Source organism: Fukomys damarensis, unplaced genomic scaffold (assembly GCF_012274545.1).
Source record: "Fukomys damarensis isolate Sample0158 unplaced genomic scaffold, DMR_v1.0_HiC HiC_scaffold_15, whole genome shotgun sequence".
NCBI lineage: Eukaryota > Metazoa > Chordata > Mammalia > Rodentia > Bathyergidae > Fukomys > Fukomys damarensis.
Window position 1 is genome coordinate 64,794,585 of NW_022900927.1, and position 16,355 is coordinate 64,810,939.

A 16,355-nucleotide genomic window follows, 5' to 3' on the forward strand; every position below is an offset into this window, starting at 1 on the left:
GGAGCCTGTGGGAGTGGCTGTGGGAAGAGTTTGGAAAGGTTTGGAGATGCAGGCTGAAAAAGCAGAGCTGGAACACCTCAGGTGGTACTTCGTGGGCGAGTCTGGTCAGAGCTCAGAAGAGCAGAAGGCTGAGAGAAATCCTGCCAGTAAAGACGAGAGGTTTCTGCTGGGGTGAAGGACAGAATTGCCTGTCAGACACCACACAATATGTGTTGTATCTTGGCAATAGGTTTGTCTGGACTTGCCTTTTGTCCAGAGACTTTGTCTGAGACTGAGATAAGAGCAGTGGACTAATGAATCTGGCAGAAATTTCAAGGTAGTTGAATATTGAGGCGGTGGCATGGCTGCTGTTGGGGGCTTTTACCAGATTTATGTTGAGAGTCAAGAGCAAAGAGCCCAGCAGAATAATTTAAAATGTTTTGAGTTTAGCCACAATGGAAGCTCTGGTAAGCTATGGACTGCAAAGATAGAGCAGAGGAGATTTTGATTGCTGAGAAGGGACAGGAGAGTAGAAAAGATGGCCTGAAGGTATCGCAAGAAGAAGCAGGACTCCACCGTTTGTAGCCTCTGAATTGTGAAAGTGGAAGACTATACTTTGAAAAGAGATCCTCAGAGCACCATGTCCCAGAATGGTGGCAGCCTAGGGAAGTTGTTCCTTGGGATTGGATTCATAGGCACTGGACCCCTACAGCCAAGAGAGAAGGAAGCCTGGCTACTGTTCCAGCTGGTGGCAGACTTTGGCGTCATCCATGTGGTGCTGGTTTTAAGTGCATGGAGAGTGCAAGAGTTGTGGAGTCAGGAAGGCTTCCACCTGGATTCCAGAAGGTATGGGAGGCCAGGCAGTGCTCCTGAGAGGACAGTGCATGAAGCTGTAAATGTGAAGCCAAAGGTTCATTAGAGACCCCAGAAGTTTGGAGAAGCCAGGAACATGTATTGTCTGAGGAAAACTGCAAGGAAGGAGCAGCCCCCTCTGAGAGAAGCCATGAGACCTACAACCACAGCTGTGCCTTAACAGTGGAGCCATCTAAGCCCTTTGGAGTTCATGTCTTGCCACAGATTGCCTCAAATGCTAGATATGGTTTGCCTACTAGATTTTGTACTTGCTTTGTTCTCATTCTTTTGTAGCCCCCTATTTGTACCTTTCAGAATGGTATTGTTTATCTTATGACATTGAATGTTGGGAGTGTTTAACTTTCTTTTCATTTGTACAGGCACTCACAGCTAAGTGTGCCTTAAATCTCAGAGGAGACTTGGGACTTGAACATTTCAGCAGTGCTGAAACTGTTAGGACTTTGGCAGCTCTTAGAGATGGGCTAAATAACTTCTGCATAAAGGAATGTACATGAATCTTTGGGGGCCGGGGCGGAATGTTACAGTTTGGGTCTAGCTGTCCCCCAAAGCCTCATGTGGTCATAGGTGGGGCTTTTCAAAGGTGGCTGGATCTGGAGTGTGTGATGCTGGGATTAGGGGTGTGTGGTTACTAAATCAGTACATTGATTGGTTTGGTACCACCCTAATCTCAGTAGCCTGGATATAATATAAAGGACAGAAAGAGGCCTGTCTTCTTCCTTACTTGCTTGCTTTTGCTGTCTTCTGCTCTCCATGAACTAGTTCTCCTCTGCAGTGCCCTTCTGCCAAGCCACCCTGCCTTAGAGCCGGCTGAAACCTCTACAAACTGTGAGCTAAGTAAACCTTTTCCCCTTTAATTTTGAGTGTTTGGTATTTTGTCTCACTAAGAGAAAAGTAACTAAGACACGGCTCAAAACAGACAGCCAGACTGTGAGTCAGGGCTTTAGTTTGTTTTTACAACAGCCTGCTCAAGGTTCTCACAAAGCTACCATCATCCCTTCTGAGGCAGCTCCCCAGTGACCTAAGGACCTCCTGCTAAGCCCAACACAGTAGTGACCAAGGTCTCAGCACATAAAGCTTTGAGGGCAACCTGAAACCATCCTCAAACCATATTACAAGGTATGGTGGAGAAGTCAGCTTTCCTTTAGGGCTGACATACTGAAGACTACAGTGAAACTAACTGAAGCTGACAGGTGATGGCTGAGTTTTAGCTCCATGGTGGGGTGTATGCTGGGCATATGCAGAGCCTTGGGTTTGATCTTCAGCACCAAGGGAAATCAGCCTTGACAGTTAATTACTTACTATACACACTAGTAAATATCTGACTGAATCCAGTTCATTCATACCCAAAGAAAATTGGTCCTGAGTGTTCTGTACTTGAGCAGTTGGTAAAGAAAACAGATGGTAGAAATTACTGACCCAGGTTATATTAGTCCAGAGAAACTTATAGAAAACTGTTCAGTGGATTTGAAAGAGAAGGCAAGATTTGTGGTAGGAAAAAAAAATGTGTTGGGAGGATAGTATTTGAGGAGAAAAATACATGTACAGTTTGGGAATGATAAATAATAGCAACAAATCATATTTTAAAAACTTGCTTTAAGAAACCTAAAAAACCCCCCAAATTTTTACATGATGTCTTAGTTACTTTTTTCTCATTGCCGAGACTAAAATATCCAACTCCTAAAATTAAAGGAGAAAAGATTTATTCCAGCTTGCAATTATAGAAATTTCAGTCCAAAGCTGGCTGGCTCCAAGTTGGGGAAGTATGGCACAGGGGCATCACAGAGGATTAAGAGTCCATGGCTTGGCAGGCAGAAGCAGCAAGCTACAAGCAACAAGCAACAAATGACCCCTTTCTGTCCCTTATGTCTTATCCAGACTTCCCACCCTTAGAGTGGGCAGCACTCACACTCAGGGTGGGACACCCTCAACCCTAGCATTACACCATGGACCAACCCAAGCACCACATTCTTGATCCCAGCATCACACACTAGATCCAGCTGCCTTGGAAAAGCCCCACTTCATGAGGCTTTAGGGGGACATCTAGCTACAGGCTGTAACACATGGTAACCTGTGTCAGTGGATACTTCTCTCTGGATACTTACAGACGTACTCCACATGAAATTGTGAACCTGCCTCTCCTCTGTATGATTGGCCCCAGAGAGAATTCGCTACACTTGCTTTCTGCATAGTACTATGCTCTACCTTCCCAGAGATAATGAAATGTGGAGCCTATAAACATGTGAATAGTTTACTGAACTGTATGAGATTTAGTTTCCTTTTTTTTTTTTTTAAAGAACATCTCGCTGTGCCTCCAGTTTTTACCTATGGTATGAATTCAGTATAGGAAGAGATGGTAAGAGTGTCAGTCAAAGGGATTAAATAAAATTACACGGGTCTGGGTCAGTTGCACCGTAAATTATTATTTGACTTTGTGCCTATCCTGAGTTCCTCACATAGGGCCTATTTAAGTAGAACACAGTTGTTATGGTTTGGACCTGGTTTGCCCCTCAAGATTTCATGTGTTGCAAGTTTGGTCCCCTATGTGGCAGTGTTGGGAGGTGAGGTGGAACTTTTAAGAGGCAGGGCCTTAAGTCACTGAGGGACCTGATCTCCAGCAGGATTAAAGGAGCTCTACTGCATGAGGCGGGAGAAGTTGTCATAAGGGCGAGCCCAGCCCTGAATTGTCTGCTGGCTTCCTGTTTCGAGTGTGATCTCTTTATCCCCGACACACCCCTGCCGTTGTGACTCCATCCTCAGCGAAGCCCCCACCAGAGGCAGAACCGAGAGTGGGGCCACCAGACTTGGACTCTGGACAACTAAATAGTACATCTCTCCATACAAGTAGACTGCCACAGATGTTTCCTTATTCATACAGCACTTATTAAGACTTCTCGAATTGGCCAGGGATTTAGCTCAGTGACGCCATACCTGCCTTGCAAGCACGAGGACCTGAGTTTGATCCCCAGTACAAAAAAAAAAAAGTTCTTGAATTAATTCATTTTCCCTTCAATCAGAAAACATTTATCAAGCACGTATAATATTCCAGGCACTGGGAAGAAAGCAGTAAACAAAAGAAAAAAATTCCCAACCCCAGGGGAACTTCTTTGGAAGGAAGCAGTCAATGAATCGGCAGATACTGTATATACCATGCCGGGAGGTGGTCGGTGCTGTGAGAAGGACTGTAGCAGACTAAGGGGATTGGAACAGAAGAGAATGCTAAAGGTTAGCAAAGGGGCTGTCAAGTCGGAATATCTTCTTTAAATGACATTTGAACAGAGACTTGAAGGAAGGAAGGGACGGAGCCATGCCCATTTCTAGAACAACAGTTTGAGAGCTGCGGGAACAGTCAGTGAAAGACCTGAGGAAAGGAGGTGCTGGGCGAGCTTAAGAAAGTCCATCGGGGTGTGCGTGGCGCAAGTATTGGAATGAAGGAGAGCAGTGGGAATGGAGTCAGAGGAAGAGCAGGAAGCCCGATTGCGTGGGACCTTGTGGAGGCGTTGTGAAGACACCTTGCCTCTTAGTAGGAGGAGGTGAGAAGTCCCGAGGACTGGAACACTGACAAGAGGCTGACATGACCTGACCTTGACAGGACACCCTGCCTGCTGTGCAGAGAGGAAAGCACGGAGGGACAAGGCCAGGAAGGAGACGGACCCCTCAGGAGGCGATGACGCACATTCCAGTGGGAAGCTTTGGTAGCTTGGACTTGGTACCACTGGAGAGTAATGAGCAGGGGTTGCCTTTGGGGTGTGTTTCATAGGTGAAGCCAGCGTGATTTCCGAACGCATAGATGGATGGATGTGGACTGTGAAAAGGAATCTAGGGTATTTCCAAGGTTTTTGTACTTGGCAGTTAAAAGATCAGACCGAACTGTGGGAGAAGCAGGTCTGGTGGGAGTGTCAGAGTTGCAGCGATAATATGACAAGTTTGGGAAGTCTCTGTGAACCTGGAGGTCAGAAGCAGACTAGAACAGTGCTTACTCAGGGCAGAATTACCATTCCTCTGGCATCGAATGTCAGTTCTAGAAAATGATTAAGTCCTAGAGATCTGATGTATAGTATTGCACCATAGTTAACAATATTGAATTGTGTGCATAAAAATTTATTACAAGGGTTGGTTACAAAAACGAAGGAATCCCAGACCCTACCAGGGCTTAGGGAATCAGAATCCACATTGTTAATATGATCCGCAGGTATTTGCCGTGCGCTTCACAGTCTGAGGAGGCCTGACTTCATGACAGGAATTTGCTATATAAGCAGTCTGTAAGTAAGGTCGTGGCTGTATATTAAATACTGTATTATGTTGAATGTTCCCTGTATAGATTCATCACAGGTGTAATCTTAAAAATGAAAGTAAATTTAATGTAACTTCCGTCATTATTTTAATTTGTACTTTTCACAGCCCTTTGTAAAATCCCATAAAATGTCTCTATTTGGTGATTTATTTTTAAACTCTAGGACAAGAAAGAAATCAACATGAAGCTATAATTTAGGGAGTTCTGGGGATGCTGAGGCTCTATAAAACCCTAAAACAGGATGATATCACCAAGAGTGTGAATAAATGTAGGGAAGCAAAGTTGCCTGTGAACTCAGCATATGAATGTTCCAATGTTTAGAAGACAGGAAGAGAAAAAGAGAATTAGCAAAAAAAAAAAAAAATTGCTGAGACAAAGCAGCTAGTCAGGTAGGAGAACCAGGAGAGAGGTGCAGGGCGGATGCATGGGAGGGCAGGCAAAGGGATAAGCCCACTAGGGGAGCTCTGTTCACCCTTTGAGGGTCAGTCCAAACAAGGCTGAGTGTCAGGTTACCACCTCTTTGCAGGGTCCCTGTGAGGGTCATAAATAATGTAAGTAAACCATTTGTTGCAGCCAGCAAAGCAGCACAGAGAAAGTGCCCAGTAAGTACAGATTGAGTAGCTCTTACATAAAATGCTTAGGTCTGGATATGTTTTGGGTTTAGAATCATTTCGGATTTGGGAATATTCCCATCTGTATATAGCGTGATACCTCAGCAATGGACTGAATTCTAAACATGCAACTTTTTATGTATACAAGGGACACAATTTTATACAGTATTTTTAGTGTATCTACATTTGACCATGACCCATCACACAAGGTCAGTTTTCTCACCACATGTGGAATTTTCCATTTGTGGCAGGCATCATATGAGTGCCCAGAAAGTCTCAGATCTTGAGCATCTCAGGCTTTTGGGTTGGGAATACTCAACTTGTAATAGCTATTTTTTATTAGACAGTGAAACAGCTAGAAAGCCTAAGTGCAGTTTTTTTGTTTTTTGGTGTTTTGTTTTTTTTTTAGTAAGTACTAAAAATGCTACTACATTTAAAAGAAGGAAGAAATCTGCACAACTCAAGGTATTAAGGAAGGCTTTCTGGGAGAAAGAGAAAGTTGACAGGTTTTAAAATGGATTTTGAGGTGGGCAAGAAGCAACACTCATCATGCTAAGAGGAGTAAAAATTTAGACGCCTTTAGGATAGCCTGGCATGAAATTATTTGAGGTCTATTTTTTGTTGTTATTTTTACTTTATTGTTTGGAAACTAGTCTGTATTTTTAAGTTTAATATTTTTTGCTCTTATAAAGCTAAGCCCAGTAAACACTACAAGACCAAGCAGTCAGTGGTACGAGCCTCACGTACTGCAGCACCTCCAGCTAATGATGGTTTTCTCATTGTGCCATCAGGTTTTACCACCCTTGAGGGATGTCACAAACCGACCAGAAGTTGGCTCAACCGTGAGAAACAAGCTGGTGCGCCTCATGACACATGTTGACCTTGGCGTCAAGCAAATCGCTGCTGAATTCCTTTTTGTCCTTTGCAAAGAGAGAGGTAGGTCAAACTTACTACCCATGGCTTTTAGCTTTTCGAGGGAACTTGACACAATTTTCTGTTGGTAGTGGCCATCTTGCTCCATGCCTTCCAGAGCTACTGTTACATACTTTTGTTACTAGAGAAGCTGAGGTAATAAAAATTGATTTCAAAGTATTTTTATGTGCTTCTGAATTCATGAAGATGTGCAGAGACAGATACATTCCCAAACACAGCTTAAGCTTTGCCTCTGATGTCCTTAACCCAGACTTCTTAATCTTGATGTGCAGGACCTGGAGCTATTCTGAGAAGTCTGCCTGATAACTCAGGTGCTTCTGTTTGGATAACCAGGCATAGATACGAGTCAGTTTCTCTCATTCCCCTTGGAATTAAAGGCTCTCTTCTTCACCAGGTCCTTCAGTCATTAATTCTTGAACATAAGGTACATAATACACTGCAGAAATACAAAAAGGCATAAGCTATACCCCTTACCCTTGAAACAACAGTAACAGAGTAGTAGAGAACTTTTAAAAATAACTCTAGTACAATGTGATAAATGCTGCTGTATCAGTATATATAGTGAGTGTCTGCTGGGATAGATTTAACAGTTAATAAATTTCCTAAAATTGTATGAATCATTTGTTCAGTAGAAACCAAGTTCTCTAACAAAGAACTATAACTGAATTATTCAGGTATTTTCACCTATTGCTTCCCTAGTTCATGGTTGCCGTGGTAAAACAATTCCACCTAAGCAGAGTCTTTATTCCATTTTTTAAAGTACCCCAGTTTTTTGAGATAGACAATTTGAAGAGGAAAAGGTTTACTCCTGCCAAAATCTTAAGCCAATTGAGTTCTTATATTTTTGGCTAAATTAATCCAACCACTTAAGTTCTCGTTGAGATGGTATATTAGTAACATAATTTGATAATTATAATAATGTTGCTAAGCATAGATGTTATGGAATGAGATGTATCATGTGCCTGACAGTCTGTGAGTAACTCATTTAGTTCTCATAAGAACCCAGTAAGGTTAATGTTACTACTTCAGTTTCATCTGATCACTTCTTTGATGACTTCAAGAAAAGATTGATTTATCGTCTTGGAATTAAGTGGTTATTGTAGTGCCTTGGTATAATTTATAATTGTACATATTGGCTTAATGGAACCTTTTTCTGAGCTTTTTTTCAAAGTGTGTATATATACACAACTCTAAATCACATATATGCATCTGTTCATTTTAAAGTTTTGTTAAAATATATGCCAAAATATTATATTTTAAATAATATTAATAATATCTGATTTATACATATATATATATTTACTCTGAGTAGTAAAATTTCTGGTAGGTTATTTTTTCTTTTTAGTTCCCTGCATTACAATTTTTCTGCAGTGAACATACATTTCATGTACACTTCTTAAAAATTTTAAAAGGTCAAAATAAAGTTTATATCTTTTATGACTATATTTCTAAGCCTCTTATATGTAAATGCATATATATCTAACTACAGTCACCTTACTGATGAGTTTGGGTCATGACAGATACAGGATATGTATCTATAAGCAGATTTTGTTAACCTTTTCAAAAATTGGAGATGGTTAGCTTTGTGAAATTTTGTGTTTGTGGCTTTGAGCCCAAAAACAACCCATATCAGCAAAGTAATTTTTTTTATTTGAATGTTGACAGTTATATGTATAGTCATCTGATTTGCCTTCCAATTTGATTATAAGTTTATAGATGTATTACTTTGGAATAAATATTTATTCAGAAAATAATTTTTAAGCCAGGCTCTGAGATCACTGAAGTATGTAAGATCAGCAGGGTTTCTACCCTCATGTAACTTACTTTCGTATGCAAAGTTCACTGGCTCAAATGGCTGCAGCGGCCAGGCTGGCGGTAGAAGTCTGACTGAAAGCTGACATTTTCCGGCAGCTCCTTGTTGGGACTGTGGGAGGGGCAGGTGGACTTTGGGGAGCTGGAAAGAAGATGTTGCTGAGCTCCGCTGACTGGAGGTTACACGTGAAGGAGCGTGTGGCCGGTGCTACCGAATCTTGTAAGTTTTTCAAGAGAAGCTAGAATACTGACTTTTTACATAAAATCTTCCTGTTTTTCAATGTTTCCAATTAATTCAAATCTGAAACTTTTGGAAAAAAAAATCCATAGTCTACCTACAACTTAAAAGTCATCAGAGTTTGGAATTTAGATTTGGAGGTAGACTATGAAAATGAAATAAATTTCAGATAATTTGTGAGTGTGGCTAAACCTTAAAGGATGTGAAGATCTAAACTTCAAAGTAAAGCTTTGCAGGGCCTATAATCCCAGCCCTTGGGAGGCTGAGGTGGGAGGATGGCCATGAGTTTGAGGCCAGCGTGGCCTACACAGTGAGTTCAAGGCCAGCCCAAAGTATAGTAAGACCCAGTCTCAAAAAAAAAGAAAAAAAAGTGAAGGCACTAAAATATTGAATGTTCAAAGGTCAGACCACGAAATAGACCGTAAGCAACAATCAAACTGGATTAGGAGTACAGACTACATGAAGGAAATTGAGATGAGGAGAGATAAGAGAGCAAAATCTTACGGAAGATAAGCCCAGAAGGAATGTCCACGTGTCTCCCACTCCCACTCGTGTCAGGCTAACCCTGGTCTCCAGCTGGCCAAAGAGGCTGACTTGTACTTGTTCCTCTTACCCTGTTGAGTCTGGAAATAACTGAATTTTTTATCACCATTCTGCAAACTGTGTGCTATAGGGGCCTACAGATAGGCCTTTACATAACTTAATTTTTAAAAAATGGTTTATAACATAATCTCCTGCCTTGGTTGGTTTTCTTTCCCCTCTTTTAACACATTCACTAATTTCCAGTATGCGTTAGGCATTGCGGTAGGATTGGATTACAGAGAAGAGTCAGGCTTGAACTCCCACAGCCCCACCCTTACAAACTTACTCTCTTCTCCACACCAGTCTCAGAGGAATAGGTGCCTCTCTAGCGTGGAGCCAAGCATTCTCTCTTTCCTGTTTATCTTTTCTCTTCCTGCCTTCCCAGAAGTCATGTTTCACGAGTTGTTGTTTTTTATTCTTTTTTTTAAACTCTCTGTGAGCTGTCCACAACCTGTATATATTCTCGTATCACTGTCCTTACATTTTAGCATCTTGAAAGAGTAATGTTACTGTCTTCTCAGCCTTTGACTTGCTGCAAGTAGCACCTTGCTTCCAAATTCCAGTGATAGTGGAACTCGCTTTCCACTTCCATTCCTTATCCCCTGGAATCCAGTAAAAATGCTTCTCGGTAAAGTTGCAGACTACCTAACCTTCCAAAGCAGTGATTTTTTTTCTTTATCCTACTATATCTCTCACAACGCTTGACACTGTTGCCTACGCTCGATGTTTCTGTGCTTCCATGCAAGCTAGATGTCCCTGGACCTCTGTTCATGCTCTTCAGTTTCAATCGCTGACAAAGACGAGGATCTTTGTCCCTTAAGTCATCGCTGGCCCCCATTCTCACTTTCCATGGCTCTTTGAGTAATCTCATCCTTGGCGTCTGCTTCAGCCTCTTTGCTCAGTAGGTGCCCAAATCTGTGGGTCTCCAACCCTAAGCTTTCTTCTAAATCTATCATGTTCAGCCACCTGCTTGTGGACATCTGCATTTGAGTTTCTGATAGGTACCTCCAGCCCATGTCCAGAGTTGACCGTTACCCTTTGATCACTTTCCCTATGAAAGGCACCATTGCCTATTTAGTTGCTAAAGCCAGAAAACTAGATTACCCAAGATTCCTTTTTACCTATAGAACTAAATGTTACCTCCTGAATAATCTCTTTTTATATTCCTGCATTGGTACAGATCACTGCCTTGATACAGGTCCTTAAAGTTATTTCATAAACTATTAAAATAGTTAGATCTCTGTTTCTAGTTGGGGTTTCTTCAGTTTGTCTTCCCTATGGCTGACAGGGATTGTTCTAGAATACAGTGTTGTCATTCCTTGTAAAACCTCCAGCGATTCCGTCACCTGCTTGGTAAAGTCCACATCTCTCTCGCTTGGCTTTACCTCCGGGGTGTCCTGAATCTGCTTCCACATCGTGCTTCCTCATGGCCACTCGCCAGTCCCTAACGTCTTTCAGCTGCCATTCTCTGAAACTTCTCCGGCTTTGCTTTGTCCTTCTTGAGGTCAGCGAGCTCAGTTACAACAGTGTTTCAGCTGTGGCTCCATATAAGCTAGCGTGTTGTTTTCTATGATTGTCCTTGGAAGGACATTTCGATAACAATCTATTGAAGGCCTTAAGTAAATTTTGCCTGTTTTTATCTTTTGATTATATACTGGTGTTACCTGGAAATTGTACCTGAATAAAGGGAAGTACTCCTACATAAGGCTGATGATTACTGCTTAGTATCTTCCTTAATGGTATTTAAAAATCACCAGAAAAATCTCTACAGTGCAGGGTTCTTTCACAGAAGTTTCACGTATCAGCTCCTTTTAGAGCTATCACCACCGTATGCTGTTGGCAAGGTAATATTACTGAGGACCCGCACCAAATGCTTCCTTGGGTTCTCTTTCCTAAAATAATCATTTTACCAGTAGTACCAAAGAAAAAGAATAAGTGCTTATTTCGTACCAGATACCTTTGTTTTTTTTAAATTGCATGTATTATGAAGTAGAAAATTACTCACTGTTCCTACAGATTAGAAAGCTTAGGTAGAACTACAGAATATTTTATCCAAGGTCAGCTAGCTAGTAAGTGGTAGAGCTATTATTGAATCCTAGTTAGACTGACTCCTGGGCCTATCTTCTCAGTTAGTGGCATCATATGCTGCTGTATTACTGCTAACTTTTTCTTTTTTTGTAGCAGGTATTGAATTTGGGACCTTGTGCACACTGAGCTAAATCCCCTCCCTGCTAGCTTTTCAGAAGTTAGCTTATCCACATATGTAAATACCGGATACTGGTGTGAAAAACTAAAAGTATAAATAAGGATCAAAATGTATGAGTGATATTGTGAAATAGGAAGAAAATGTCTAAAGGAGTAGGGGAAGAGGAAGGAGTAGGGAAAGGAAAGAAGGGAAAAGAAAAAATATGAGAAAATGAAACACATGGAAACAAAGTCTTTGTAAACAGGGAAGGGTGGAGGGGGTGAAGGGAGGGCTGGGGAATGGGGGAAAATAAGAACCCAGACCTGTCGTGTAGAGGTGCAAGACCCCAGTGATGATGTAACTGTACTGTGTCCCTAAAATGTACCAATAAGCCTAATTAAAAAAAAGAAATGATGATAGAGGAGATTAAAAAAAAAAGTTATCCTATGGTCATCCTTAAATCTACTTCTTTCTTTTTTTTTTTTTTTTTTAACTGGGGATGGAACTCAGGACCTTGAGCTTGCAAGGCAAGTGCAGCACCACTGAGCTAAATCTCTGGCCCTCTACTTATTTCTTGTATCTTTTCCCCCTAATTTCTACAAATGGTAAAAGATTTTCCAATATATACCATCCTGGTAAAATCCTAATCTGACCTTCATTATCTTTAGCTTATTATTTCTGTAAAACTGAGTTTTAAAAAAAAGATTAGAGATCAGAAACTTAAAACATGACCTTTATCAATAGCCTGGCAGTGACAGAGGCCCAAGTGTTGCCAAAAACGTATTCAGAACAGCTATTTTTACGCTCTGCTATTGCCCCCTCCAACATACACAAGGCTCTGTGATCTCTGAACATGTAGAGCCCTTTGTAGTGACTCAGCATAACCGCACCACACTGGGCAGACCTCTGTGAAAGGCTTGCCCCGTGCGGGTGTGCCGGGCGGTGATGTCTGTGGGTACCCAGAGATCCCTGTCTAAACCCCTTCTATTTCCGCAGTGGACAGCCTGCTGAAATACACTGGCTATGGGAATGCCGCAGGACTGTTGGCTGCCAGGGGCCTCTTGGCTGGAGGAAGAGGAGATAATTGGTACTCAGAGGACGAGGACACAGACACTGAAGAATACAAAAATGCAAAACCAAAGTATAGTATCAAATTTCTCTTCGCCTAACTATAGCTATGCCTTTGAGTTGGTTATTTGCCTTTCACTTGTCTTTCATTTTCCAATGTTTCTTCTCATTGTGGATTTGGAAACTTACCCTTTAATGGTGTTTTTAGAGGTAGTTTCGTAGTTTTAACATGCTTGTTACCTCTTTCAAGTACTAAGAGAGTGGGTGGTTTTAGATATCTACTCTCTACCAAACACATACAATGTTTACGTTTTGCCTTCCTCTCCATAGGTTGAGCTTTTATAAGGTATAACCTAGGCCAAGTATTTAAGTTGGTTTTTTGATGATTTAGCCTTTCTCTGAAATCTAAATGTAATTTCCATACATTGGGAAAGACCCCCTGGCATAAAAGCCCTTACAAGTCAAAAGATAACAAACAAGGCATAATTACCAGCAAAATAGTAAGAAGTCTGGGTCCATATGAAATTTGAAGCAAACATACCTTAAGAGAATTAACTTTTAATGCATTGGTGCATCGAGTAGGCAAACTAGAAATTCTCTAAAGTCTTTTCTAAGTCTGCTTACAAAGGAAAGACACTAATTCTTCTCTTTTTTTCCCCAAGACAAACTCCCTCTCCTTCCTTCTGTCCTTCCCTTACTTCCATTCCCTCCCCGTCCTTATCATCTCCTTTAAACCTCGTCCCAGGTGAGTCTCGTGTTTTCCACTGTTAGGAGCTATTTGATCTCAGTTTTTGGGGGCTTCCACTACTGAATATTAAAAAGCTGTGCCCTTTCCTCTTGGCTTTTTCAGTGATGTTGATGTGCTGTGTTTCCTACTGATGGCTTCTCAAGTGAGATGTGGATCATGTGGTAGATGATCAAGGATAGAAAATCAACTAGGCTAAAAATGTTTAACCTAACAAACCAGAGGTGTGGGTGGGTGGGTGGGGCTTTATAGATTGTGCCCTGTTGACATGGAAGTAATAGGTTGTCAGAAGGTGAAAAAAATGACCCATCCCCCTGCAGGTGGGAAGTACACAGTCTGTTTCCTGGCACATTAGGTACTTGTAATGTCCTCAATGCTGTCAGCCTCAGCAGGAGCGTACAGAATGTGTCCTAGGAAAAAAGGCTTGGGGAAGAAAACTAGCAGTACCCTAACAACTGTTCTTAAGACTGCCACCACTTAGATGCTATAAACTAGGTACCTCTACCAAGTGTTTGAAACTAAGACAGAGGACTCCCGCTTCTTTCCCTAAGTCATGCTCTTACTCTTGCTCTTGATTTTTCTAGTCCATAAACTGTATTTTCTTATCAGTTTACTGTTTCCTATCTTATTTCACTTGAGACATGAAAGCATACCACTTAAACAGGACCCCTCCCCGGCTGTGATGGGGTCTCACTGTCTGCCCAGGCCAGTCTCAAACAGGTGGTGAAGCTGATCTTTCTGCATCAGCTTCCTGAGGAACTCTGAATGTAAGCACATGCTACCACACTCAGCTAAACTGCTGTATTTTTTTACATGGAGAGAGTACATCAGGTCTTCTTGGATTTTTTTTTTTTTTTCCCTCAGTACTGGGCATTGAACTCAGGACCTTGCACTTTTAAGGCAGAAAACTCGTGAGCACTCGGAGCTGGCCGGTCCCTTTGTGTCTCGGGGTGTACTGTTGGTGAGAATGGTCATGGTCACATGTCTGGCAAGTGCCAGAATGCTACTCTAACAAGAAAGAACTCAAAGAAAATGCAGGAACATGAGGTTTCTTCCAAGGAGGAAATCAAATTATGTTACATTATGAAAGTAATGTTATTTTGGGATAGCACCTTTTAAGTCAAAAACCATATTATTTAATATTGTTATTGTTTTGACTCTGTGATAGGAAGAGTCTATACTTAAACTTTGCATCTTGATTTAGAATCTGTTTTTAGCCATTGGATTTGACTTTGTTATTCATAGAAATGGTGTTAATGTGGTCAGAATAGTCACTATTGCAAAATCCCGTGTCTCTTAAACATTGCTTGTTCCAAGTAGAAATACATATTTTTCAAGTGGTGTCACGTCTCCCCTTCAGACAGATCCTCATCTTTCTCTGGAGGAATCTTTAATGTGTTACTGTAAAATACTGCTTCAGGCGGCCCCTACGGAAGCAGTGGGAAACAAAGTGTGCTGCGCAAGCGAGAACCCTCCTGTACTTGGGAGGGAGCCACACAACTCCAGGAATTCGCGAAAACTTTTTACTAATCTAGTCATGGTTATGATGTCGGCGTGTAAATGGATTGCTCCTCTCCTCCCACTGATTCCCCTTTCCCGGTCAGAGTATCCAGAGTACCCACTTTTCTAACGATGCCTTTATGCACAGCACTGTTGCTAGCATGGCAGAAGCAGAGAACTTTCCTTCATCCTGCTGTCCAGAATGTAAGTGGCTTCTGATGAATGCGCCACAGTAACCTATAATCCCTAATTGGAATCTAAAACTAAGAATTGTGTGAAGCTTACATTCAGGCTATGGGAGACAGTATCACAGCAGTCTTTTTTGTGTGGCAGTAAATGTATCTAATGGACTAGAAATGGCTTTCTGCAGTTAGCACATTTAGACAAAACACATTCATAGAATTGCATCCCACATAGGTTTTTGGTGTATGTCTAGTTAAGTTTGTTAGGTTTTCAGATGAAGTTTGGTCCTTCCTCGAGGAGAACTAAATACCTGAGTTCTAACTCGTACACCCTTTTCTTTTATGCCTCTGAGCATGGAGGCCCCTTGCACAGATGGTACAGATATGAATGACTGTTGTTTGTACCTCCTTCTGGGCATCAACTGAAAGATGTGTGTTTGATGACATTTGGCCCAGGCTTTTAGGCTGGTGCTCAGAGAGGCCTAGGGGTGCAGAGAAAGGGTTGTAAAAGGGGCTGCCTTATGGAGGTGGGGATGGGGGTAGCCAAAGGCCAGCAGAACCCTAAGACACTCCATACTGTTCATAATTACACCCAAAAGCTTAAAGTCATTGTCTGAGCAAACTTGAGTATTTCTTTCTTGACTGTGTTTAGCAGCTGTGGCTATGGCAGCAACTATATGGTTTCTTTAGCACAAGGCAAGATACTTTTTTCCCCTTTATTGTCAAGATTTTGTTATGCTACTTAAGTCAAGTTCCATTCGTTTTCTTGTTATACTGGGACTGTATAATTTCTTCATTTTTAATATTTCATGAAATATGTACCAGAAACCAGGACTTGAAGATTTTTCTCTTTGTCCAGTTTGAGCTGCAGTAGTGTATTTTGTGTAATAGAATTTAACCAGCATTTCTAAGAACTGGAACTTACTACTGTGAGCATTCAGACTGCTTAAATTCAGATAAAAGAGCAGAGTTGAAAATAAAATCATCACCACTTCTGCCATGCATACCGATCCTGTGAGTTTACCAGCCCTGTGATATTTACAGTTGTATTAGCAGCATACTTTCAGAATTGGGTTCTCTGAATTCTCTCTTTGTGTTACACTTTGACTTAATGGCCAGTTAGCAGTCAGATGTGTTAGCTGATCCACAGGGCTGAGTTTTGCTGTAGTTTTCATTTTCTGTGGCTTCACAGCCATCAGCTTTCTGTGCTTTTATGTCAGTGATACCACTCTTAATAAGTAGCCTAAAAAGAAACATTTTAGAAGTTCTACAATTTAAAAGGTCGTTTTGGTACTTTTTTATCACTTAGATGCATCTTGATATTCATGTATGTGTATATGTGTGGCTGATACATGA

General features: G+C 41.4%; 1 protein-coding gene across 5 annotated transcripts in view; it reads left to right on the plus strand.

Annotated features, from left to right (window-relative positions):
• Ric8b (RIC8 guanine nucleotide exchange factor B) overlaps positions 1-16,355 on the plus strand; it is a 103,548-nt gene that overhangs the window by 63,591 nt on the left and 23,602 nt on the right. For all 5 annotated transcript variants that reach the window (XR_004517310.1, XR_004517311.1, XM_033763875.1 and 2 more), the window contains 2 exons: positions 6,546-6,690; positions 12,501-12,645. Coding sequence is in view for 3 of the 5 variants with exons in the window: in XM_033763875.1 (XP_033619766.1) it covers positions 6,546-6,690; positions 12,501-12,645 (290 nt within the window). In the remaining 2 variants the exon portion in view is untranslated. The remainder of the gene's footprint in view (positions 1-6,545; positions 6,691-12,500; positions 12,646-16,355) is intronic.